The sequence below is a fragment of the Hemitrygon akajei genome, unplaced genomic scaffold (assembly GCF_048418815.1).
Source record: "Hemitrygon akajei unplaced genomic scaffold, sHemAka1.3 Scf000047, whole genome shotgun sequence".
NCBI lineage: Eukaryota > Metazoa > Chordata > Chondrichthyes > Myliobatiformes > Dasyatidae > Hemitrygon > Hemitrygon akajei.
This window is the reverse complement of record NW_027331933.1, coordinates 1,734,676-1,762,497: the sequence shown is the minus strand read 5'-3', so window position 1 is coordinate 1,762,497 and position 27,822 is coordinate 1,734,676. Positions and strand designations below refer to the sequence as shown.

General features: G+C 45.6%; 2 protein-coding genes across 2 annotated transcripts in view; both read right to left on the bottom strand.

Annotated features, from left to right (window-relative positions):
• Positions 1-7,616: 7,616 nt before the first annotated feature.
• Positions 7,617-12,613, bottom strand: LOC140720794 (NACHT, LRR and PYD domains-containing protein 3-like). Its single transcript, XM_073035640.1, has 4 exons — positions 11,543-12,613; positions 8,733-8,819; positions 8,410-8,577; positions 7,617-8,262 (listed from the first exon to the last, which is right to left on the bottom strand). Exon 1 carries the CDS (start codon positions 12,611-12,613, stop codon positions 11,672-11,674), a length of 942 nt encoding a protein of 313 aa, XP_072891741.1. The 3' UTR covers positions 7,617-8,262; positions 8,410-8,577; positions 8,733-8,819; positions 11,543-11,671.
• Positions 12,614-12,641: 28 nt separating this feature from the next.
• Positions 12,642-27,822, bottom strand: part of LOC140720793 (uncharacterized) — a 31,145-nt gene continuing 15,964 nt past the window's right edge. The window contains exons 4-7 of the mRNA XM_073035639.1: positions 27,197-27,363; positions 22,980-23,151; positions 22,807-22,872; positions 12,642-13,282 (exon numbers count right to left, since the gene is read on the bottom strand). Coding sequence (XP_072891740.1) covers positions 12,642-13,282; positions 22,807-22,872; positions 22,980-23,151; positions 27,197-27,363 — 1,046 coding nt within the window. The remainder of the gene's footprint in view (positions 13,283-22,806; positions 22,873-22,979; positions 23,152-27,196; positions 27,364-27,822) is intronic.

The following is a 27,822-nucleotide window of genomic DNA, read 5'->3' as shown; positions in this document are numbered from 1 at the left end:
AATATCATCGAGACTGTCTGGGATTACCTGCAGGACAGAAGGAAGTGAGACAGCCAACATCTGCAGAAGAACTCTGGCAAGATGTTTGGAACAACTTTCCAGCCAATTTTCTTTTAAAACTACACAACAGTGTACCAAAGAGAATTGATGCAGTTTCAAAGGAAAAGGGTGGTCACACCAAATATTGATTTGATTTAGCCTTTTACTGTTTACTACTCATTGAAGTAATATTTTGATATTTAGAAACTTTTCATTATTTTTGAAAGTATCTTCACTTTACAGATCTTTTTACATGTGCCTAAGACTTACACAGTACTGTATTTGTCTTGATAACATCAGTCCTTCGTGCCATGGACCTGAGCCTAATGCTTTTGTTTTCTGGATAACATGAAGCTCTCTGCTTTTGGTTTGGCGACAGTTTACAGACAGAATGGCCGGGAGAGGTTATTAAGTAAAATGTGCGGCACTTTACCATATGTTGCCCCAGAACTACTGAAGAGGAAGGAGTTCCATGTAGAACCTGCGGATGTCTGGTCCTGTGAGATTGTGTTTGTTGCCATGCTGGCTGGAGCTTGGTTCAATTTTTAAAATATGAGGAGTGATTCAACTGAATTATGAATTTTATCCTGCCAAATTGTCTTTTCCTCCCTCTTCATTCATTTCTTCTTTCTAATCTGTTTCTGCTCTCTGGCTTTTGCCTTGTAATCAACTTGCACCCAAATCTGTATGTTTTCTGACAGTATTATTCTATTGTCTGCATACAAGCTATAAGCATAGTGGTCAATGATAAATAAAATGTTTAAACCAGTGGTTAATTAACTAAACTGCTATGTCTGGAATGTAGATTGCTTTTGTCTTCTACTTGTAAGGATTTTCAGAGTTGAATTTTCAGAACCAGTTTTAATTTGACTCCAATTGCTGTACTTTAGAACAAGTAGTGTAACAACAGCTGTTTGCCACTCGAGGGCGCTGGAGTTATATGTGTAGTGTAGCATCAATTAAATTGCAGTAAAACTAATAATCCGTCATACTTGGTGCTGGACTAACAAATTTCCCGACTATTCGGTGGTATTTGTGTTGTTAACTCAAACCGCTTTTAGATTTTTACTTTTATTAGATGTTACACAGTAATTTTTCAAGTCCCTTGATTATCTATTGTTATTTGAAATTTTTTATATCTACTGCCCTGGAGAGGTACCCAAAGTAGTTATATGGAATCGAACATTTCCAATTATTAATTCTCCATTCTCATTCATTATGAAGCCAACTCTGCTTCCTTGTTTATACTTGTAGAAAATCTTAACTGTTCTTAATATTTGCTGGTTTTTTGTGTTTAATATTCACCTTCTTTATAACTCTTCTAGTCACCCTTTGCTGTTTTCTAATCTGTTCCCAATCTTGAAAGATTGCTTAATTTCATACTCTCTTTTCTTGGTTAGCGGCTGATACTCTCTCGCTTTCTCGAATGCATCTTCTTAGATTTAAAATGGCTATTTTATTCTTTAATCAATTATTTCAGGCCAATTTAGCCAACTGTGTCCTTATGCCACTGTCAGGGCACCTTCTTAAACTTAGTGTGCTGTTAGTTTGGCCTGCGTTTCTCACCGTCAAATCCTAGCATGCAATGATCACTTTTTCCTGGAGCAATTTTTAGTTATGCATACCATATCTATATTAATATGTTCTAACAGAAAAAAAAATATTATTCTTCCAGTTCCTTTCGTCCATCCTTGGGGAGCAATGATTTTTTTTTTTGCGGGACCAGCCGCAGATTAGTGTTTCAGTAACCCTATTCCTTTAACACTATTGATGTGATAGCAGAATACTAAATTGTAGATAACAGAAAGTTAAATAACTTGCACTGTAATATTCTGGCTTCTTTGCAATTTTCCCCATGTGGTTTGGAACCTTTAAAGTTTGGCTGTTTTCAAGGCTAAGGTTTTTCAAATTTAATTTAATTGATTTCATTTAAATGGCAGTGTCGCTGTGATTGGATGGGGAAACTGTTCTTAACCGCCAGGGCACGTCTCCTGGGCAGAATGGACTAGCCACAGGTCTTTACGATGCATGCTTTTGTGCTACAGAGTAACCCTGGGTAGCCTGCTGAGAGTATCCAAGTGTACTGCGATTGGAATGAAAATAAACTATATCTGACACCGTGTAAGAAGATTGAACCTTTCCTATTGAGTAAGGAAATAATTTGGAAACTGCATTTTGGCTAGTGCAGCATTGAGTATAGTGAAGTAATTTGGTGTTGTTTTATAATTTTGGACAGTTTTGGAGCGATAAAAGGTAGTTAGGACCACACAGGTAAATCTTTATCCACGACATTGATGACGTCCTGTGGAGCTCGCCAGATTTATCAACTTTTCCACCAACATACACACTTCTCTCAAATTTGCTTGGTCCTCTTTCATCATCTCGCTCCCCTTTCTTGATCTCTCTTTCTTTCTCTGCAGAAACAAATTACTCTCTGGCCTCTTTACCAAACCTATTGACTCCCACAGTTACCTTGTCCACAACAGTTATTTTCTCTGACATTAAATGTAGCTATTGAAACTCTTCTCACACTGTAACTTTCCAGAATGCTTTCCCTTCTCTCAGTTCCTCTGTCTCTGCTCTATCTGATTTTATGAGGATTTTTTTTAAATTCCAGGACATCCAAGATATTCTTTTTTTCATCAATAAAGGGGTTTCCTGTCCACTGCGATCAATACAGGACTCACCTGTATCTACACCATTTCCTGCACTTCTGCCCTCACCCCATCTCCGCTCCACCACATAAAAAGAATAGGGTTATCTTGTCGACATCTACCATCCACTGAGGCTCTGCATCCACCATATTCTCTGCACTATCTCCACCAGGATCTCACCACCAGGCACATCTTCCTCTCCCCGTCCGTCTCCATTTATCACTGGGATCACTCTCGCTTGTCCACCAAACACCCTGCATCCACAGTATGTGTTACATCTATTCTTGCACCTCCTCCTTATCACTCTCCCTCGCAGTGTAGCCTCCTATACATCGGAGAGACCCAACTCAATTTGGGAGATCACTAACTGAAGCACCTTCACTCTTTCTGCTGCAATAACCAGTACATCTTGGTGGCCGGTGATTTTAATAACGCTCCCCATTCCCATACTGACAAGCTGCCCATGGCTTTTCTACTGTGAAGTTGAGGCTAGACACAGGTTAGGGGATTAACACCTCAATTCCATGTTGGTAGAAGGAGTCCATGTGTTGGAGAACTTTGAAAGCCTTCTTTGATTCACCGGTTCTCTGGTGGGAAGCCATCAAGGAGAACATCAAGAGGTTCTTCATCCGCAAGGGGTATCCACAAAGAAAGGCAGGGGGCAGAGGGAACTGCGAAATCTCTAGACGGTTGCTGCAACTCCTCCTTCTGCAGTCGAGGGGGTGGATATCAGGGAGGAACTACGGGAGGTGAAGGGCCGGCAAGCCCATCACCTCGCCGCCGAGTCCTCCAAGATCATCTTCCGATCAACGGTCCAAACCGTGGAGCAGGACGAGACGTGCTCAAGCTTCTTCTTCCAAAAGGTGCACAGGGGGAGCTCTGTGATCCACAACCTTAAGGAAGAGGACGGCTCTGTCGCGTCCTCGCAGACAGACATACTGAGGATCTGCGGGTCCTTCTATGCTGGTCTGTATGACGAAAAGGCCACAGAATCCACAGCCTCCCGCAACTTCCTGTCGTTTATCGCGTAGGTCTTAGACGACGGCAAGCGGGAGAGTCCTGGAGCAGCCACTAACGAGCTGGCAGGTTCTATCCGTTCCTTTTGTTGAATATAACTCCCGCAGGCGACGGCTTACTGGTCGAGTTGTATTCGGCTCTGTGGAACCAGATGGGCTCCGACCTGCTGGAAGTGTACAACGCTACGCTCCTGGCAGGCTGCATGTCAGAATCCATGAGGAAGGGCATTTTCACCCTCATCTACAAGCAGAAGGGGGAGAGGGAGGACATTAGGAACTGGAGGCCTATCTCTCACCTGAATGTGAACTACAAGATCCTATCCAAGGCTATCTCCAACAGGGTCAAGTCTGCTCTGAGACAAGTGATCCACCCGGCCCAAACCTGTGCTGTACCGGGCAGGAAGATCTCGGTGAGCCTCGTGCTGCTGAGGGACACCATAACCTACGTGCAGGACAGGAAGGAGGAGGGGTGGGTGGGGGGGGGGGTTGGACTCTTGCCTGGTCAGCATGGACCAGGAGACAGCCTTTGACAGGATATCGCACAGGTACATGGCGGACGTACTCTCCGAAATTGGATTTGGGGAGGGGAATCCGGAATTGAACCAGACTGCACTACACATATACCTGTAGAGCAGTCAGGTCAACGGGTGGAAAACAGACAGGTCTGGAGTCAGGGAGGGCTGCACTCTCTCCCCTGTCTTATTTGATGGCTACATTGAGCCATTTGCCGAAGCCACCAGGAGGGATGAGGGCATAAGAGGGGTGACGCTGCCCGGGCAGTGGAGGGACCCAGGTCAAAACCTCCCTGTACATAGACAACGTCACCGGCTTCTGCTGAGTTTAGTTCGCAGGCTAATCAGCATCTGCGAACAGTTTGAGCTGGCGTCGGGGGCCAAGGTCAACCGCACGAAGAGCGAAGCCATGCTCTTTGGCAACTGGCCCGACCGATCCACGTCCACTTCGCCATCAGGTCTGATCACGTGAAGGTGTTGGGGATCTAGTTCGGAGGGACCGAGGTGTGCAGGAAGAACTGGCGGGAGCGAACTGCCAAGGTGAAACAGAAATTGTGACTGTGGGGAGGGCGCTCTCTATCGATAGCAGACAAGAACCTGATCACCAGGTGTGAGGTGCTCAGGGCTGCTGCACTTGGCGCAGGTGTGGCCAGTGCCCCGCTCCTGCAGCTCGGAAATCTCCCGAGCAGTCTTCTGATTTGTCTGGGGATCCAAGATGGAGCGGGTCAGACGGGCCGTCATGCACAAGTCCCTGGACAACGGGGGCAAAATCGTCCCCAGTGTAGCCCTCACCCTGATGGCCAGCTTCGTGTGTGGCTGCATCAGGTTGTGTGTGGATCCCAGATGCGTGGGCACGAAGTACCACTATGTGCCCAGGTTCTACCTGTCGCCCTGGCTATGAAGGATGTGTCTGGCCCCACTCCCGCGCAACGCCCCAGTCAGATGGTCGTTGCCGCCAAACCTGTCCTCCGTAGAGAAGTTCTTCCAGGTCATCGCCTTTGACCACAAGGCCATCAGGCAATGGTCAGCACGTAATGTCCTGCAGGCAGCTGCAGGAGAAGGACGTGATGGACTCAGTGGGGTGGTTCCCTGAGCAGACCGTCCAGTACATCTGGAAAAATGCCTCATCGCCAGACCTCACCAACAGGCACCAAGACCTCGCCTGGCTGGCGGTGGGAGGGGCCCTCCCAGTCCGATCCCTCCTGTACACCCGGGACGTCGCCTCCACAACCTGCTACTCACTGGACGACTGCAGTGAGGAGTAGTCAGTGACCCTCCTCTTTGCACACAGTGGGTTCGCTGAGAAGGTGTGGAGATTCATGCCCAACAGCTGGGTAACTGAGGACTCCCTGATCTACGAGCTGTTCCCAGGGACGCACACGGAGATTAACAACCGGTGCTGCTGGCAGGTCATCAATTCGGTGAAAGACACTCTTCGGTCGGCCCGAAACTTAATGGTCTACCAGCACATAGAGATGTCCGTGGAAGAATGCTGCCGACTGCACATTCTCGCCTGCGGGAATACGTGCTGAGGGACGCACTGATACTTGGTTCAGCCACCGCAAGGGACCTTTGGGGAAGGACCATGGCTTAGGGTTCTTCTCCCGCGGGAGTGGGAGGGGTCGGGTGGTGGGGAGTATACAATAGTGTGACGATTAAACAACAGTGTGCCACGTGAGTGGCCGAAAGAGTGAAAATATATAGAATATTCCAGCATTGCAAGATGGCGGCGCGACGCAGTGCGCAGCGGCCACTCCAGGAATGAATATCTGTTATCTGTAAGTAGGGGCCGTGTACAATCCTGATTTGATGAAGACGGACGTGTGAAGCACGGAAGAACATCTGGTGGAACTTTTGAAATGCCTGTTTCGCTGCCACTGCTACTGTACGTTCGGAGAAATCTCCGGGAGGAAGGCCCCGAATCCGTTGCTTGGCGGCCGGTGCCAGGGTCGAAGCGCTCGGCAGAGATGGTGCTCGGTGTCGGGGGGCCGGTCGGAGGCTCGAAGTTTTCAGACGGACTCGGAGTTGGATGTGATCGGAGCTCCCAAAGTGCTGTATCGGCAAGCTGCGGCACTGGAGGTTCCTGGCAGGAAGAGTTTTTCTTCCTCTTACCGTATGCGTGAGATGATGGGCTGTCGGACTTTGGGACTTCCTTTTAAACCGTGCATGGACTCTTCTTTATCAGATTACGGTATTGCGTTGCACTGTTGAAACTATGTGTTATAATTATGTGGTCTTTATCAGTTAGTCTTTTATCAATTATGGTTTTGTCTGCACTTTTGAAACTATATGTTAACTATATGTATATATGGTTTTCTGTATGTCTTGTAGCTTTAGTTTTGTCTGATGGGTTTCTAGTTCCTTTCCGGGGAACGCGCTAGACGGTAGCACGATATCGATATGCAGCAGGCTCTCCGGACTCTGGATTGGGGATTACCAAACGTTATGTATTTTTTCTTGTGTGGTCCGTTTTGTGCTTTTTTTAGTGACATCATTCAGGAGAACTTTGTTTTATTTTTAATTGCATTGTATTTGTGGTTTCTAAATGATAATAAACTGAATCTGAATCTGAATATAGTGGAAACATCTTTAAAGGATTGAAAAGCATCGAATGGTTTATTGTAAACAAATTTTATTTTTGAATAAAGAATATTTTGATTTTAAAAATTCTCACGCCACAGAGCACGAGAGGACGAGGTGGACAGCGCGGAGGCAGGGATCTTCATTTTTGTCTGACTCCGGGAGCGTGTGACGCAACGATGTGGATGGAGATTCACTCTGTGTCTGACCCCGGGAGTGCGTAATGGGACGGTGCAGAGGGAGATTCACTCTGAGTTTGATTCCCTGAGTGTGTGACGGGACAGTGTGGAGGGAGGTTCAGATTGTGTCTGAACCCAGGATTGTGTGGTGGGACGGTGCGAAGGGAGATTTACTCTGTATCTGACCCCGTGAGTGTGTACAGGACGATGCGGAGGGAGATTCACTCTTTGTCTGACCCCGGAGTGTGTGAAGCGACGGCGTAGAGGGAACTTCTCTCCCTGTTTAACGCCGGTATTAAATCCTCCATTCCTCTCCTACTCGGGACCTCTGTGGACTCACGTCTGATATTGTTAATTTTTACTGTATTCAGAGGACCGAGAGGGGTCAGTTAGCCAGAAGGAGGGTTTGCTGGAGATGAATTCCTGGGCACCCAGAATCTACTAGTCCGATCTCCCTGGATCTGAGACGCTACTGTGTCAGTGTGAGGAGCTCCGACCCACTGTTGCAGTGCACAGGGTGCGGGGGGCAGCAGAAACCTCAAATAAAACTCAACTCCAAAACGAAGACAAGAAGTTACAGCGGTTTATTGATTTCATCATGACAAATGTAAATTAAACAATATCCGAGCTGCTGAAGTGAGGGAGAAAATAAGCTGCTACCGACTTACTCACAGTCACACACAATTAACTGACCGGCGACAACGAGTGACTGGTTGAATAATCAGTCCCCAATTCTCACCCGTCACTCTGCATCAGGGAACTGATGATTATAAAATCACAAGTTCCAGGGTCACTACGGAGGTGTTTTGGCACTTTAACAAAGTGCCGAACGCACCGTCCTCTGCAAAGGGATCAAAAGTATTCTCTCCTGGGATAATCCCATCCCGGGACATTGGTGTCCTAGACTGAGCCCCGGACCTCCCGGTCTCTTCCTGCCTGGGTATTTCCCCGGGATTTCACGTCGGGGAGTCTGGAACGCAAACGTCTGGCGGAATCAGTGCCACAGGACAGGAGGCGGAAATACGTCACTGCGGGAACCCTTTCGATGTCACTGGAGCCAGTTCCGTTAGAACGGTTTGGAAATTGCACCTGGCGCAATACCACGAAAGGTAAGGGCAGCAGATAAAGGGGAAGGCGGGGAATCGGCCAAAATATGCCCATCCCGCGGGCAGGGATGTTCACACATTCAGATGTTCACAGATCCACTCTCAGTCCGAGTCTGAGTTCCTGCAGAGATCTCAGTTCCTTCCCCCCGATCTCACTGAACCGATTCCCCCACAGCCTGAAACAGATGGAAGAATAAAGATGAAATAAACAGATTACACAACAGTGTCAGTAACAGGGAACTGGATTAATGTTTCAACAACACTCACAGACAAATATCACGAGAAAACATTTGATCAAATTGAACATTAATGCAAACACTCACTGAATCCGTTTCAGACTCGGGAGGGTCAGTATGAAGCGGCGGAGAGCGGGGAAAGATCGGTCTGTGAGCGAGTTTATTGCTAGGTCCAGCTCCGTCAGTGATGGGATTGTACTGAGAGCGGAGACGAGATCCTCAGCACCAGAATCTGTGAGACCGACATCTATCATCCTGGAGATGAGAGAGAGTGAGGGTGAAGGACACAGAGAGACAGGAGACGGTACAAATCCCCAGTGTTTATCAGTAACACAATTACTGATCACATTAATGTTCAGTGTCAAGCGCTCAGTGACTGTAAACACAATCTTCCACAGTTTGGTACTTACCCCAGTTTCTGTATTTTACACTCCGGGTTCCTCAGAGCCTCAGACACCAGTTTCACTTCCGAATCTTCCATTTCATTCCGCCCAAGTCTGAACACAAAAAGACAGATTGATGAACGAAGTGATTCAAACCGTGGGTCTGAGGGAATTTCTCACTCGGATATTCACGAAACATTAAACTCCAGTAAATCACTGATCGGAGTTCCCATCACTGTCAATGCCCCTCACTGCCTAGTTCCAGGGTATTCACCGAATATCAGTAATTTACTCTGTCGGTGTGACTCTGTAAACTCCACATGTACTGTCTCATTCCCTTGTGGTTAGGAAAGTGTTCCTGATGTGACAGGGTCAGAAGAGGCAGGGTTCAAGGGGAAGAAAGTCCCATAGTGAGGAAGATTTGTGAATGGGAAAGTGTCGATGGGAGAGAAAAAACAGACACAAGGGATGAGGAGCAGAGATCCAAGATGGGGGAAGGGAGATCCCACAGGAGGACGGGGGGCAGGTGAAGAGAGATCCGATAGGAAGAATGGGATGGGGAAGAGAGATCAAGAGGAGGATGGGGAATGTGGAAGAGTGATCCCAGAGGAGGAAGGAGGATGGGGAAATCATATCCCACAGGAGTAAAGGGAATGGGTTAGACAGATCCCACAGGAGGAAGGGAGATGGAGAAGAGAGATCCAATATGAGGTAGAGGATGGGAAAGAGAGATCAGCACAGGAGGATGGGGGTTGGGGAAGAGAGATCCCACAGGAGGACAAGTGATGGGGAATGGAGATCCTAAATGATGAAGAGGGATGGGGAAGGGAGATCCCACAGGGGGAAGGCGGATGGGCAGAGAGATCCCACAGGAAGAAGTGGAATGTGCAGATATCCCACAGCAGGAAGCGGGATAGAGAATAGAGGTCCATTAGGAGCTAGGAGATGGGAAGAGATCCCACAAGGGGAAGGGGATGTAGGAAGAGAGATCCCATTGGAGGAAGGGCTGTGGAGAAGAGAACGGGGAATGGGGATGACAGATCCCACAGGAGGAAGAGGAATGGGGAACAGAGCTCCTGCAGAGAGGAGGAATGGGTAAGAAATAACCACAGGAGGAAGGGGGATGGGGAAGAGAGATCCCACAGGAGGAAAGGGGATGCGGAATGGAGATCCATATGCGGAAGGGGGATTGGGTGGAGAGATCCTACACAGGACGGGGAATGGGGGCTGACAGATCCAACAGGAGGAAGAGGGATGCGTAAGAGAGATCCCACAGGAGGAAGGGCGGTGGGGAAGAGAGATCCCAGAGGAGGAAGGGAAATGGGGAAGAGAGAACTCAACGGTAGAAGGGGAATAGGGAAGGGAGATCCTACAGGAAGCATGGGGTGGAGAAGAGAGAACCCACAGGAGGAAGGGGGATAGGGATGACAGATCCCACAGGCGGAATGGGATGGGGAAGAGAAGTCCCACATAGTGAAGAAAGATCCCACGGGCAAAAGGGGATGGGAGGAGACATCCCGCAGCAGGGGTATGGGGAACAGAGATCCCACAGGAGCAAGGGGGGTGGGTTAGAGGTCCTACAGGCGGATGTGTGATGGGGAAGAGAGATCCCACAGCGGGAAGGGAATTGGGGAGAGAGGTTCCAGAGGATAAAGGGGAATGGGGAAGTGAGATCTGACAGGAAGAAGGGGGATGGGGAAGAGAGATCCCACAGGAGGAAAGGGGATGCGGAATGGAGATCCCATATGCGGAAGGGGGATTGGGTGGAGAGATCCTACACAGGACGGGGAATGGGGCTGACAGATCCAACAGGAGGAAGAGGGATGCGTAAGGAGAGATCCCACAGGAGGAAGGGCGGTGGGGGAAGAGAGATCCCAGAGGAGTAAGGGAAATGGGGGAAGAGAGAACTCAACGGTAGAAGGGGAATAGGGAGGGGGGAGGGGAGATCCTACAGGAAGCATGGGGTGGAGAAGAGAGAACCCACAGGAGGAAGGGGGATAGGGATGACAGATCCCACAGGCGGAATGGGATGGGGAAGAGAAGTCCCACATGGTGAAGAAAGATCCCACGGGCAAAAGGGGATGGGAGGAGACATCCCGCAGCAGGGGTATGGGGAACAGAGATCCCACAGGAGCAAGGGGGAAGGGGAAGAGAGAACCCACGGGAGGAAGGGTGATGCGGAAGAGAGATTCCACAGGTTGAAGGGGGACGGGGAAGAGAGATCTCTCGGCAGGAAGGGAATGGGGAATAGAGATCCCTCAGGAGGAAGGGGGAAGGGGAAGTGAGATCCCACAGGAGGAAGGGGGATACGGAAGAGAGATCCCACAGGAGGAAGGGGATGGGGAAGAGAGATTCCACAGGAGGAAGGGGGATGGGGAAGAGAGATCCCACAGGAGGAAGGGGGGATGGGGAAGAGAGATCCGACAATAGTGTAGTATGTGGGCAATTGAGAACACACAGGAGAAAAGGGGATGGGGAAGAATGATCTCACAGGAGATCTGGGTTGAAGAAGGGGAATGATGACGAAATATCCGACAGGAGCGTCGGAGGGGAAAAGGTGATCCTACAAGATACATTGTAAATGATGCAGTAATAGATTGTACGGGAGCGGTGGGTATGAACATAGTATTATAATTGAGACGGGGACATGTGTATCTGGTAGTGAACAAAGTAACACAGGTGGACTGATGGTGATATTCACACACGGGGAAGGATCCCCTGGAATTTGTCACAGTTCTTCACAATCTGTTTTACTGCAGTTGTACCCAAATCCGTTTACATTGAAACAACAAAATGGAACAGTTTCACAGTTCAGAGTGAGAGATAAATCAAGTTACCTCAACTCCTGGCACTTGTGCAGCCCGGGTCCCAGCCGCTGGATCCCTTCGCACTGAATGTGGCAGCTCTGCACATCAAGTTGTCTTATTGTATGACAGAGTCCGATCACATGAGACAGGACCGCGCAGTCAATCGGGGGTCAGTGTCAGTCCACTGAATGAAAGTTCTTCCAGAGATCCAAGTGCGGCCTGAGCCAGTCCACGATTCTGAGACTCAAACAGGTAGTGCAATGTGTTCAGGAGGCTCCTTTTACCAGCTTCACTCTGGGTGTTTCCACTCTGGCGTTTAACCTCCTCCTTCACCCAGTCAATCACCCGGCAGGTTGTTTCATTGGGAAATGGACCCAGAAACTCCTCCAGGCCCCGAGCTGTCATTGGGTTGGAGAGACCAGCTACAAAACGGAGAAATACCTCAAATCGCCCATCTGTCGTGTTGTGGGCATCAGTGAGGAGTTTCATAATATCTCCGCCATCTGGGATCAGGAATTGTGCGACTGCAGCTACAAACTCTTGGATGGTGAGGTGTGGGAATGTGTACACCACACACCGGGCAGAATCCTCTCTCTCCAAAAGCTCCATCAGGAACCCGGACAGGAACTGGGAAGGCTGCAGATTGTGGTTGATCAAATCTCCATCCGTAAACACAATCTTCCTCTCGGACACTCCTCTGAAGGCCATCTGACCAACCCTGAGTAACATATCACGGGGGTTCTCAATCTCACGGCCGTGGTTTTTCAGGATGTTGTAAATATAGTAGGAATACAGCTGGGTGATGGTCTTGGGAGCTCGCTGCGTGTCCCTGATTCCTTGTGTGAAGAAGGGGCCCAGTGCCAGAGCGAGGATCCAGCAGTAGGAGGGGTTGTAGCTCATGGTGTACAGGATCTCGTTCTCCTTCACGTGTTTGAAAACAGCTGCTGCCACTGACTGATCTTCAAAATGCCTATTGAAATATTCCTTCCGTTCATCACCAACAAATCCCAGGATTTCAGCCCGGACACTGATTTCTGCCTTTTGCAATAAATGTAACGCAGTGGGGCGGGTGGTCACCAGCACTGAACACCCTGAGAGCATCTTGCCCTGGATTAAACTGTACACAATGTCAGGACACTTCACACCACCACTCGGGATCTGGGCACTGGTGCTTGGGTCCTGGATCTCTCCGACTGTCAGCAAAATCGATTTTGTGTTTGAATTCATCCAAACCATCGAATATAAACAGCAACCCCTCTGGGTTCTTCCAGACCTCTCTCAGGATATTCCCTAAGTAAGGATATTGATTCAGAATCAGTTCCCTCAGGTTTATTCTACAGTTAATGGAGTTTAAATCCCGGAATTTGAAACTGAAGACAAACTGGAATTGTTGGTATATTTTCCCCGTGGCCCAGTCATAAACAATCTTTTGTATCATTGTTGTTTTCCCAATTCCTGGGACTCCAGCCACTGCTGCCGAACTCCCAGATTTGGATTTACTCCGGGAAAAGCTGCTCTGGAATAACTGATCTGTCATAATTTTTTCAAGCTCTCCGCGGAGATGTTTCTGTCTCCACTCCTCGTGGTCTCTGCCTCTTGCCAGCAGCTCATGTTCCACCAGTCTCCGATCTCGAACAGTAGAAATGACCGTGAGCTCAGCGTATCGATCAACCAGCTGGAAAACCTTCACCTTCTCCCTCATCAGGATCGTGTTCACTCTCAGTGTTTCAGTTTGTGCCCGCAGATTCTCCTTGTGTTTCTGTTGAACATCTTCCATGGGAAAAGAGAACATAGTCAAAATGTTAAATAGTTCAACTGATAAAGAATATTATAACTGAATTTCAACATTCAGTGTTTGAGGTTACATGAATTAATTCAGTGCTTCAATGGATATTAGGACAGAAAGTAAAATTCTGTTCACAGACATCGTAATTGACAGCGATGGATGTCCCAGAAAATGTTCAATACTCATATTCAGGTACTAGTTATTTGTGAAGGTGAGCATTCTCCTGATATCCTATTCCAATCCTGACTGCACTCCCGTTACAACAACATTTCACTATATTTAAAGCATTGTTTACGTCATTAACAGACGATGTTAATGTTGATCTGGTGTGGAAATATGGAGTGCAGGACACTGCATTTTCGCAAAGCTTCACACTGGGGAGTCACAGGTGTCCACTGCTCTTGTATCAAAACAGGAGCAGAATAGGCGGGAAATACTCAAGTCGGGCAGCGTCTGGGGCAGAATCACAGTGAAGTTGCGGATCGATAATCCATCGGAATGACAAGAAAGAAAATGAGTAGTTTTCAATCGCACTGATGGAGGATTGGTGGAAAGATGAAATCTCTGTTAATGGAAGAAACTACAAGTGTCTGTCTCAGTGATGTACATCGTGTCTGTGGGCGAGGGTGGTGAAGTCTTGGCAACTGCTAGTCATCAGTCTTGCTGCGGGGGTGTGGGGCGCTGTCTAATGAGGGCCTCCGTCTGTCACAGTCGACCATGGATGTCCTGCCCCTGCAAGCCGGGTCACTACGATATCGAGAGGAAGCTTTTGCTGATGTAGCAAGCTCCCTCTCTCCATGCATCTAATGAACACAAAGGAACGGCAGAGACTGACACAGCTTGGCAGGATATGTCAGTCTGGGTTGAACACCATTTAAGACTACCTTATGGGCTCCAGTTCAAGAGTTTTCCCACTGGGTTTACTCCCAAACTCTTCCCCATGAGGGGTTACAGTTGCAGGGCAGTGGAGTTTTGAGATCAGAAGTTCTCCTACTCCTGGGTGAGCTGCCAATCACCGCCGACAAGCCCCATCTGCTCAAAGCGACTGGCTGTAAGGCTCCAGTTACCCGCCGGGCATAGTGGATAAACCACGTGTGAAGGCCAGGAGCTGCACTTGGTTGTCAGAGGCTATTTTAATCGCACGCCACTGGGGCTTATCCCCAATTCCACCCCTTGGTAGACCAATCTTAAACAACCAAGGGGCGCTGTATTATTGACAACAATGAATCGATAAATTGGTTTATTATTGTCACATGTACCACAGTAAAATGGAAACCTTTTCTGCATGCGATCCAAATAGATCATTACATCTCATCGGTGCAATGAGGTGGTACAAGGAAAAAGGGAACAGGATAGCTCAGGGAAACAGTGTTTCAGCTGCAGAGAAAATGCAATGCAGCAGACAATAAGGTACAAGGCCAAAGGATCATTGGGAGGTCAGGGTTTAGTTTTTGGAACTACGCTCCTAAAGTGTAGAATTCAGCACCTTAAAGTACAGCACTGTGCAGATGTCTACTATGCCTATTCTCTTGTTTATTATTTATTGTAATGCCTGCACTGTTTTGTGCACTGTATGCAGTCCTGGGTAGGTCTGTAGTCTAGTGTAGTTTTTTTTCTGTGTTGTTTTTACGTAGTTCAGTCTAGTTTTTGTACTGTGTCATGTAGCGCCATGGTCCTGAAAAACGTTGTCTCATTTTTACTATGTACTGTACCAGCACTTATGGTCGAAATGACAATAAAAAGAGACTTGACTTGACTTGTATATTACGACTCACAACATTTTGTCTATTATTTTCTAGTTTGCACTTTATTCCGTTGTGATGCAGTTTGAACAGCATCGTCTGGATGTAAGGTGCTTTATAAATACATCAGTATTATTATTATTATTATTATTATTATTATTATTATTATTTTCTTAGCCTAAACTAGTAAAACCTGAGGTACAGGCATAGCCAAGCACACTCATGTCTCAATTGATAGGAAATTTCAGACTATTCTTGTGGTGTATGGTATTATGGGTTTTCAAAGATTTACCCAAGTATTGTCGTAGGGGCCTAATTAGTTAATACTATTCTGTAAAGCCTTTGGGATGATACCAGTTATTGATATTGCTATTTGAATACCCTGTTCGTATTTCATAGTCTTTCCATCTCCCCTTTTATTTCAGCATATTTCTGGTGTTTTCCACTAATTTATTTCTGTAAGTTGTGTTTGGAATGGCTATATATTTTTATTCAAAAAGTTGTTTTTGCTTGCTTATCCTGTAAAATTATATCTAGACGGTCATCATGGATTATGCTATCTGAAATTATTATCGGTCACAGTATGATATGAAGGACTCTAACTATAAAAGTGGAGCAGGCTTGTACGTTTAGTAAGTTATGGTGTTTTTCATCAGTTGTAGTTTAAGCAAGATTTTTGGGAATGTTGTCCACCACTTGATTGTGCTTGTGCGAGTAATGTGATTCAGTTAAACTACTGCAGGATCCTGTAAAGTGTTGGATTGTTTCTGGTTTCTCTTGTAATTTTCAGCATTTGTCGTCTTGGACCTATTGGTCGTTTATTCTGTATTACTGATTGCTACATGTGTTAACAACCTTGTCCTGTATTGTTACAACAATCTCTTCTGTTTCTGGGAAGAGGTCTCCAACCAGGGCTCAACGCTTCCTTGTCAACATCTAGTCGGCTCAGATCGTGTGGATGTCTTCCCCGGGGAGTCAGACTCTTCCATTGGTTAACATTTTCTACTTTTGTGTTAGCTTCTTCATTTTTATGGGATATGCTTTCATTTCCATTCAGTGATGTGTACCCCTTATCGGATTTGCTTATGTTTGTACGGAGTGCTGAATCCTCATAGAGGGATGCGATGTGGAAAGACTGAGCAATTTCAAATTCCTGGCTGTCCATATCTCTAAGTATCTAAACTGGACCCAATAGATTAATGCAGCTACAAAGAAGGCACAACAGTGGCTATATTTCATCAGGAGTTTCCAACATCACTCGAATATTTCTACAGGTGTAACTTGCAGAGCATTGTAACTGGCTGCAACACCATCAGGTCCATGGGGACTACTTCACACGATCAGAGTAAGGCGCACACTCAACGATTCAGGAGCAACTTCACCTCTGCCATCCAGTTTCCGAATTGAACCCATCGATACGGCCTCTCTAATCACATTTTATCTTCAATTTTTGCACAACTTATTCAGTTTAATATTTCATATAATCACACAGACATGCACAGCTATATATGTTCAACTTCCAGGCCCTGAAGCCACTTCGCTGCTCAGCCAGATCCACCGTCTGACAGGCCACATGTCTCGCATGGATAACTCCAGGTTACCGAAAGCAGTACTCTACGGAGAACTCTATCAGAGTAAGAGAGATTGGTGCCCCACGCAAGAGGTACAAGGACCAAAATAAGCAGAGGCTCTCTCAGGCAAATATGAGGGGCAGCCGCTGATTCACGGAAAAGCCAAGAATTCTGAGGAACCCAGAAGAGCGACTGCTGAAAGCAAGAGCAGATGTAAGAAGGATCCAACTACACAGTCACCAAGATCGAGCCGACATCCAGTGTCTCTCTCCCTCTCCCCCTCTCCCCCCCTCCCCCCTCCCCCCTCCCCCTCCCCCTCCCTCTCCCTCCTCCCCCCCCCCCCCCCCCCCCTCTCTCTCTCTCTCTCTCTCTCTCTCTCTCTCTCTCTCTCTCTCTCTCTCTCTCTCTCTCTCTCTCTCTCTCTCTCTCTCTCTCTCTCTCTCTCTCTCTCTCTCTCTCTCTCTCTCCTGTGTAAACCTTTCTGGCTGCGAGAAACATCCCCCAGTTGTCTGTTCCTATCACAAGAGGGGGAAAGTTTTCCACCAGAAACCGGTCTGGACTGCCTAAACCAGAAAATCTGGATCAACAGTTCCGTGTGAACAGCACTTATCCCGTGCCCGACAGCTTATATTGCTGGCAATCTGATCTGTGCGAAGTCATCCAGACAACGAAACGACCATACCGAGACAGGATTCTCCACCAACAACACGAACAACTTATGGCACACCATCGCAGACTACAAAGCCAAGCACAGTGGTGCTGCCAGCATCGCTGCCTCTCTCCTAGATGAGCCAAATCTTTTTTTACGCTCCGTTCGATATCGCCAACACTGAACCCCTGAGGAGAGCCGACAAAGCGACCTGCACCTTGGTCATCTCTGAGGCTGAAGTTCGCAGGTGTTTCCAATGAGTGGACAGTCGCAAGGCTACGGGACTGGACGGCATCCCAGGGCGGGTAGTCAGGATGCGCGTGGTACAACTGGCAGGTGTATTTACGGATATTTCTAATCCTTTCCTCTCCCAATGTAGAGTTCCCTCCTGCTTCAAATCATCCACCATTGTTCCTGTACCTAAAACGACTAAGGCAACATGCCTGAACGTTTGGAGTCCTGTCGCACTCACCTCAGTAATAAGCATTGAGAGGCACAATAGCCACTGCTCTGTACACCGTCCTAAAGCATCTGGAGAAAAGGAATGCTCATGTGAGAATGCTGTTCTTGGACTACAGTTCAGCATTCGACGCCATAATTCCCTCCCGGCTTGACAAGAAGCTCAGAGACCTCGGCTTGACCCTGTCTTGTGCAGCTGGATCCTAGAGTTCCTGCCGGATCACCTGTAAGTGGTAAGAGTGGGCTCCCTCACCTCTGCCCCTCAACATAGGTGCCCCTCAGGGTTGTGTCCTAAGCCCCGTCCTTTACTCACTCTATACCCATGATTTGTGTTGCCACCCACAGCTCCAATCTGCTAACTAAATTTGCTGACAATACTATATTTACTGGCCAAATCTCAAATAATAACAGTGGTGTCAAGGAAACAACTTCTCCCTCAGTGTCGCAAAAACAAAGGAGCTGGTTGCAATGTCGCAAAAGCAAGATGAATGGAGATGGGCTAACCCCTATGGACATCAATGGATCTGGAGTTGAGAGGGTGAACAGCTTTAAGTTCCTTGGCATAAACATCACTGAGGACCTCACGTGGTCTGTACACACCAGCTGTGTGATGAAAAAAAGGCACAACAGCTCCTCTTTCACCTCAGATGGTTGAGGAAGTTTGGTATGGCCTCCCAAGTGCTAACGATTTTCTACAGTGACACATTTGGGAGCATCCTGACTGGCTGTATCACTGCCTGGTACGGGAACTGTACTTCACTCAGTCGCAGGATTCTGCAGAGAGTGGTGCGGACAGCCCAGTACATCTGTAGATGTGAACTTCCTACTTTTCAGGTCATTTCAGAAACAGGGGGTTAAAAAGCGCCCCAAGGATCATTCTGGACCCAAGTCTCACCAAGCACAAACTGTTCCAGCTGCTACCATCCGGGAAAAGGTACCGCAGCATAAAAGCCAGGTCCAACAGGCTCCGCAACAGCTTCTTCCACCAGGCTGTCAGACTGATTAATTCATGCTGATACAATTCTATTTCTACAATTGTATACATAAATACAGGCTCTCTGCACACGCTTTACTGTAATCGTGCTGCTGGCGCAGAAAAACAATTTTCACAACATGTGTCCATGATATTAACCCTGATCCTGAACATTTTTATCTGGCTGTTGTCTCATTTTTTAGATCTGTTATTCATCATCCTCATTCTGTCCTCGTTCATATCAAACTAAGCGCGTTCCAGTGCACATGGTGTTTTCCAGAAATTGCAATTTAAGTTCTTATTTTTTTTGCATATTTTCCAGATCTGTTTCAGACCAGGATATTATACCAAAATTATACGTCAATATGAGCACAGTGAGTGTTTACTACGTTTGTTATATTTTTACTGTTCAGCTCTGTTTGGCAGATTTTGTTGATCCTTGATGTAAATTTAAAGTTTGTTCAGCCTTGCAGTAAATTCAGATTTTCTTCAGCCTTGAAGTAAATTTTGTTGGAAGGTTTTCCTTTATCACACTATTATCGATTTTCTTTGCTTATTGATATCCTAAATATACGTTTCATATTCTGTTGCATTGCATCAGATGCTCTGTTTGATATTCTACTGGCTCTATTGCACCTTTCTTTATGTTTCATGTTCTGTACTTTCCGAGTCTGAAATTCATGCTTATATATTTGGAAATTAGCTCCATTATTTGAATTATTTGTTTCAGCTTTACTGATGCAAGAGCAAATAATTTCAAATCATCAATGTATAGCTGTGTCAAGGTATAATCATACATTTTTCTGATTAGATGCCTGATTTTTGTCTGTTTCAGTAAATTATGAGAGGGCTTAAAGCTAGACATAACCATAATGGGCTTAGTTAGTCGCTCCGGATAATCCCTACATTTATTTTGATAATGGTCGTTGTTCCTCTGTGGCTGTTAGTAGGACGTTTATTTTACGTGAATGCTTCATCAGATGTTGTAGAAATTTCACAAGTATTGTATGAATTTTATATATATTTGGAACTTCTCTTAAACACACGAGGAACAGAATCAGATGTGTTTTTTTTTTATAGACAATATAACACTGAACGATTTCTGCTTTCCACAGGGTTTGAAATAGAATTACATGATCTGTTATCTGTTGTTCAAACAAGAATGGTATTCTGTCTGCTCTCCTGTGAGTATATTGTGGTTATCTAAGGTGTTATCTGAGTTGTTATTAGTTACGAGATGTACGATGCTATAATTTTAGATATAAATTTGTCCTTTATTGTTAAGAACGAATAATAACATAGTAGGTGACCATTTAGTTGTCTTATAAATGCAGAATAAAGCTGTCGTTGAGGCTGGTGGTACATACCTTCAGCCTTTTATATGTTCTGCCCCATGGGAGTATGACAGAGAAAATGCTTGAAGTGGTTTGGGGTTCACCAGCAAGTTTTAGGTGGGGTTTGAGTCTTGATTGAGTTCCTCCAGGAATTGTCAAAGGCGATGGATGAAGTTACAGATGGATGTTGTCTACTTGTATAAAGGTAGAGTGTTTGACAAGGTCCCACATGGGAAGCTCATACAGAAAATTGATATGCTTAAGAACTGTGGGGAATTGTCCTGGCTGCCGGGGACCCAAACGGGGAGACATTTCTTGGCTGGCGGGTGGTGAATCGGTGAATTATTGCCATAGACGGCTGAGGAAGACACTTCATTGGGTATATTTAAAATGCAGGTCGATATGTTCCTGATTAGGAAGAGTGTCAATGTTTACTGGGATAATGGGGTAGAGAGGAATTGAAGAGCAAATTCACTGAGCCGAATGGTTTAATTCTGCTCTAGGATCTTATGGTTTTAGGGAGCATCTGGAGTATTGTGTTCACTTCTGATTGTCCAGCTCTTGGAAGGATTGGAGAGGGTGCAGAACCGGATCATCAGGGTGTTGCCTGGATTCGGTGACATGTGAGAGAAGCAGAGGTTTAATAGACTTGCTTTGTTTACTCTGGTGGTAGAATAGAGATCTGACTGAGAAGTACCAGTTTGAGAATTAAGAGTTTGGGTCGACAGCCTATATTTTGTTTGTTATTTTTTTACATATGACTGGTGTCTAATACCAGAGGGCATTTGGTTAAGGTGATATGGGATAAATTTACAGCAGTTGTGGATAGTTTTTTAACAGAGTTGTGGGTGCCTGGAATTTACTGTCTGGGTCAACATGGCTTTGTGAAGGGAAGATCGTGCCTCACGAGGCTAGTTGAGTTTTTCAAAGTGGTAACAAAAAACAATTGATGGAGGTACAGTAGTAGTTGTGGTCTACACGGATTTTAGCAAGGCATTTGACAAGGTCCCTCACGAGAGACTCATCCAGAAAGTCATGAGGCACGGGATAAGTGGAACCTTGGCTGTTTGGATAAATAATTGGCTTACAGGAAGAAAGCAGAGGGTAGTAGTGGAAGGAAAGGATTCTGCCTGGAGATCGGTGACCAGTGGAGTGCCGCAGGGGTCTGTCCTGGGACCCCTGCTATTTGCGATTTTTATAAATGACATGGATGTAGAGGTGGAAGGATGGGTGAGTAAATTTGTGGATGACATGAAGATTGGAGGACTTGTGGATGGAGCTGTAGGTTGTCGAAGGTTACAAGAGGATATAGACAGATTGCAGACTTGGGCAGAAAAGTGGCAGATGGAGTTCAATCCGGATAAGTGTGAGGTGATGCATTTTGGAAGGACAAACCAGAAGGCTGAGTACAAGTTTAATCGTTGGTTACTTAATAGTGTGGATGAACAGAGGGACCTTGAGGTTCAAATCCATACATCGCTTAAGGTCGCTGCATGGGTTGATAGGATAGTTAAGAACTCCTATGGGATGCAAGGCTTCATTAATAGTGGGATTGATTTCAAGAGTTGAGAGGCCAAGTTGCAAATCTACAAATCTCTGGTGAGACCGCACTTAGAGTATTGTGTCCAATTCTGGTCACTTCATTATAGGAAGGATGTGGAAGCTATGGAGAGGGTGCAGAGGAGATTTACCAGGATGTTACCTGGTTTGGAGAACAAGTCATATGAAGCAATGTTAGGAGAGCTGGGACTTTTCTCTTTGGAGCGTAGAAGAATAAGAGGGGACTTGATAGAGTTCTACAGAATTATGAGTGGCATAGATAGGGTGGATTGCTAGTACCTGTTTCCCAGGGCACCAATAGCAAGCACTAGAGGGCATATGTACAAAGTTAAGGGAGGGAGGTTTAGGGGAGACATCAGGGGTAAGTTTTTTACAGAGAATTGTGGGTGCCTGGAACGACTTGCCATGGATGGTGGTGGAGGCTAAAACATTAAGGGTATTTAAGAACCTCTTGGACGGGCACATGGATGAAAGAAAAATAGAGGGTCACGGGGTAGTGTGGGTTCAGTACAATTTTTAAAAGATTAGATAGGTCGTCACAACATCCAGGGCGGAAGAGCCTGTACTGTGCTGTAGTATTCTAGTGTCTAGAGTCTAGTGACTAGGGTCATGTCGGAGGCAACTATGTTATAGTTGCTCCCAGTTATACATGAATGTGCAGGAAATGCAAGGAAATGGTCAATAACTTTAGAAAGGATACCAAAGTATTTTTTTTTCTTTCCCAGGTATATAAAGAGTGACAAAAAGGGAGAGGGTCGATATCGGACCACTAGAAACTGCTGCTGTAATTGCAGTAACGAGTGAAAAGGAAATGCCAGACAAACTCTGTCCAAGTCACTGGCAGAATTCCAAAAGGTAAAGAACATCAGCAAACAGAATTCTGTGTAGTGCTATTACAAAGGAAAAGGGGTTTGGAAGATGAAAGGTCTGAAGATAGAAAAGTCACCTGGACTGGGTCATACAGTGTATCAGGAGCCTGCCTAGGGTGTGTTGGGATTTCCAGAGCGTTAGGACCTGGAGTGAAGGCTTCAGCAGAACCAACAGCTGGATTAATAGAAAAGTATATTGTAGAATATTCAGGCTGCAAAGAGAGATTCGTTGAATTGTTACTTGAATCCAGAGATCAGCAAATGATTAATGGCGAATTTTGATTCCCAGGTTTTGCCAAGTCACAGACTAACATTTGAGATGTGGTTTGAACTGTGCATTTGATCACTCACCTATCAGCTGAGTGGGTAATTCAGATAAACCTTGGCCGATGTTCATGTATTCCTGTGGATCAGGACCTGTTTAAATATTTAAAAAAATCCATGGAAACAGAGCTAAAATAATTAAAATAACTGAAATATTTATCTCAATGTGCCTTTGTGTTCAGTGTGTGGTTTTAACATACCGTGTTCCTGTATTTCCCTCAGTATTCTGTCCAACTTCGGTAACTCAGTCCTCCATGTCACAAAGGATTCCCACATCGCCCTCCGGGCCCGGGAGCCTTTGCCATTCACCAAACTGAGGAAGAGTCTGGAACTCTCTGTCCGGTTTCCCTTCTCTGTCAGTTCAGTGACTTTCTACAAAAGGAAACAATGGACTTATTGTGGAGCAGACAGACAGACATGGGGAATGCACAGGAAAGTATCTGTTCATGGTCCCAGTAGCTTCAGAACAGATGCAGTCACTGGGCTGCTGCCTCATTCTCCCTGGGTTCAGTCATTAACAGAGAAACAGTAACTGAAGGAAATTCTAAATCAATAGTGTGTAAGAATAAGGATTTCCTGACACCCTGCAGTAGATGCAATGTGATTAATTTCCTTGATCTGTCAATGTGCAGCATTACATCAACAAGATGTGACAACAAGAACGGAAGAGAGGGGAGAGAGAGAGCAAAAACAAGTGGATGGCGGGCATCACTGAATCGTGGCTGACAAAAGTGTATAGTTGGGTGCTTAAATCCAAGGATAAATATTGAATCGAAAGGATCCACAGGTAGGTGAAAGTGTTGGGTCGAAACTGCTGTCATTAAAAATGATAAGTCCTCTGAAAGAGGTGATATCAGATTGGACGATGTGGATGTTAAGAAACTGCGTAGGTAAAATGACTCTGAAGGAAATTATATACAGGCTTGTTAACAGTAGCCAGGATGTGGGCTACAAATTACAATGGAGGAGAGGAGAGGCATGGAAAAAGGTCAATGCTAAAATTGTCACGGGGAGTTTCAATATCCAGGTAGTTTGGAAAATCAGGAACGTGCTGAATCCGAAGTGAGGGAATTCATAGAATGCCTATGAGATGGCTTTTGAGAGAAGCCTATGGTTGATCCCACTATAGGAAAGGCAGATCTGCATTCTGTGTTGTGTATTGCACCAGATTTGATTAGGGAGCTTCAGCTAAATAAACCCTTAAGAGGCAGTGATCATAAAATAGCAAAACTCAGCCAGCAGTTTAAAAGGGAGAAGGTAAAGTTAGAGGTATCAGTGCTACAGTAGAATAAAGGAATTACCTCTGCATGAGAGAGGAGCTGGGCAAAAATAAATTCGAAAATGATACTAACAGGGACAATGGCAGAGCAGGAATGGCTGAAGTTTCTCGGAGGACAAACAATCACAATGATGAAGAATTATTCTAAAGGGAGGATGATCAACCGTGGCTGACGAGGTAGTCAAAGCAGCACAAAAGCAAAGGAGACAGCACAGAAAATTACAAAATATAGTAGAAAGCTGGAGGACTGGTATGTTTTTACAAATCAACAGAAGGCAATTCAAAAACCGTAAATAGAGAAAATATGAAATAGGAAGGTAGGCTAGAGAATAATGTAAAATAGCTCACCAAAAGGTCCGTCTGATATATGAAGATTGAAAGAGAGGAGAGTGGATATTGGACCACCGGAAAATGACAGTGGAGAGGTACTGTCAGGGGACAAGGAAATGCCGGAAGATATTGGTCGGCATTTTGCGTCAGTCCTCACTGCAAAAACACTAGAAAGTGCCAGATATTTGAGAATGTCAGGTGGTAGAAGTGAGTGTGTTTGCAATTATTGCGGAGAAGGCGCTTGGGAAGCTGAAAGTTCTGAAGATAGATGAGTCCAGATCAGCTCACCCGATTGCTTCTGAAGGAGGAGGCTGAAGAGATTGTAGAGACATTAGTAATGATCGCTCAAGAATCACTAGATTTTGGAATGGTTCCGGAGGACTGATCATTTTAAACTATAGGCCAGTTAGTCTGATCAGCGTTTGGGAAGATGTCAGCAGTCGATAATTGAGGATAAGGTTTCGGGGTATTTGGACGCACATGATAAGAAAAAGGCCAACATCCATGGGAGGGAATCTTGCCTGACAGAACTGTTGGAATTTTTTGAGAGAACAGCATGCTGGGTCGACAATGGAGAGTCAGTGCAAGTTGTTTACTTGGACTTCCCGAGGACCTTTGACCAGGTGTCCCACATAGACCGATGAAAAAATGGACACATCAGTGGCATCTGGCATGTAGGTACGTGGCTATATACTTTAGCAGAAATAATGAAGACATAGAGTATTTTTGAATCTGGGAGAAAATTCAGAAATCGGAGTTGTAAAGATTCTCTGGAGGCCTAGTGCAGGATTCCTTGCAGTTTGAGTCTGTGTTAGGAAAGGCAAATACAATGCCAGCATTCATTTCGAGAGGATCAGAATATAAGAACAAGCACTGGCCAAACCGCACCTGGATATTTTGATCCCCTGATCAGAAAAAATATGTGATGGCGTTGTGAAAAATCCAGAGAGGAATCTAAACGAACAGAACCAGTGATGTTAAACCAGATTTTGATGGGAATGGATCCTGGATGCACCTGTACTGGCCGGAGTGTGGAAGGATGAGGGGGAATCTAATTGTAACCTGTGGAATATCGAAAGGCATTGAGAGGACGTGGAGATGATGTTTCTATGTGGGGGAGTCTAGAACCAGACGGAGCAGCCTCAGATTAGAGGGACGTCCATTCAGAACAGAGATGAGGAGATTATTTAGCCGAAGAGTAGAGAATCTGTAGAATCCATTGGAACTGACAGCTGTGGAGAGCAAGTCATTGGGTATATTTAAAACAGAGGTTGGTATCTTATTGACTAGTCTGGTCAGCAAAGTTCACTGGGCGAAGGCAGGAGAATGGGGTTGACAGGGATAGTAAATCACCCATGATGTAATGGCGGAGCAGAATCGATGGGCCTAATGGCCAATTGTGCTCTGATGCCGTATGGTCTTATGATGTGTAAAGACAAAAGAAGATTAAGAAATGTCAGTGCGGCTATCTTATAATGGAGATGGTTACTGCCTGGCACTGATACCATAAAATGGTAATGACTTCCTGAATTCAGGCATGGGTTTCCTGATTAACTGAGGAATTATGAATTAAACATTGAATAGTCTTCAAGCAACATACACCTATGATGGAATTAAGATTACTGAATATGGATGGACTTAGGACATTGCTCTGAGAAATAAGAGAGACAGCGTTTAAGGGTAAGCACATCATTGTGGGCCGAAGGGCCTGTGCTGTGCTGTACTGTTCTATGTTCTATGTTCTGTGTCCCGGATTTGAATGATTGATCTCCTAGAACAGATATCAGTAGGGAATAATGGACAACAATTATGAAATAAATCAGCATAATTCCTTGATGGCCCACTGCACTGTAAAATAATCCCTCAGTTTCACTGCTACTAGGTCTGAGGAGTTACAGTTGTGAAATAAATTTAACCAGTAAAGCAGACGTCTCCAGATGATGAATGTATACATCAGCATCATATTTACAGATTCTTGCCTTTGGATAATGCCTGTGTGATGCATTACAGACAGCTCCAATGAATCCCAACGAGAACAGAGTCACTCACGGGTGTAACACACTTGATTTTCTAATACCACTTATGACTGAATAGGTCAGATCTAGGACAAGACAATCACTGTTTGTGAGCTCCAAGGAGAGTGACCTGAAATGGTGTGTCCCTGTCTCTCATTAGTTAGATATTCAGCAAGTTAGCAGTTTTTTTTTGTTTGCCCCTTCCCTTTCAGGAAATCTTATTGATCTTCTTCTCTTTCAGGACAACCTGTTGATTTTTTTGGGATCATGAGATATCAGCTAGATCACCAGATTTATTTTATGTTTTGTGCTTTCTTCTGCCTTTTTAGATCAAACTATTGATGTTTGTGGTCATGAGATTATCAGCTTTGTGCGTGATCTTTCACATCTAATCAATCTCAGAGATTTTCGAGGAAGTTACCAGGAAAGTTGATGAAGGCAAGGTTGCGGATATTGTCTACATGGACTTCAGCACGGTATTTGACAAGGTCCCGTATAGGAGGTTGGTCTAGAAGATTCAGTTGCTTAGCATTCAAGATAAAATGGTAAACTGTATTAGACAGTAACTTTTTTGAAAGAATCCGGAGTGTCACTATAGACTATTGCATTTCTGATTGGCGCCTGTATCTCCTGCAGTGTCACGGGGATCGGTGTTGTGCCTGTTGCTGTTTGACATCTAAGTGATCAAAGTCTCCATTCCCAAGTCGGTCTCCTAAAACGTGCAGGAGATTAATGTTGATTACTATTCCCTCTGATACCAGCAGATCAGTGACAATACACGAACTGCACTCACCTCATTTTCTTCTCTACTGAAATGTCCCTCCTTTGTCAACATCCAACCGAGTCTCTCAACCTTTTCTTCAATTGCTTGTTTTAGTCTGTCTCTATAGAATTTTGTCAGTTGGTACAGTCGATATTCCTCCCCCTGTGCCAGGAGGTCGGAGATTGTAAACTCTGGCCCTGTAAATATAAAAAAGAAAATGTAGGCTTGAACTCAGATATCCCTCGTCTCCACTGCTCTCACCCAACTCAACAAAAACCCGTGTCTTGAACCTGCCTACAGATACACAATTGGATTAATTCTCCATCTCCAACACCATCAAACTGAGCACGGAGTCCCCCTACGGCTGTGTGCACAGACCACTGCTGTTCACTCTGCTGACCCGCGACTGTGCTGCAACACACAGCAAGAACGACGAGTCAGCTTACAGAGAGGAGATGCAGCAGCTAACAGACTGGTGCAGAGCCAGCAGCCTGTCTCTGTATGTGAACAAAACAAATTTTTTGCTGTTCATCTAGCGGAGAATCTTACCTGGTCCCTCAACACCAGCTCCATAGCAAAGAAAGCCCAGCAGTGTCTCCACTTTCTGCGAAGGCTGAGAAAAGTCCATCTCCCACCCCCCATCCTCATCAGATTCT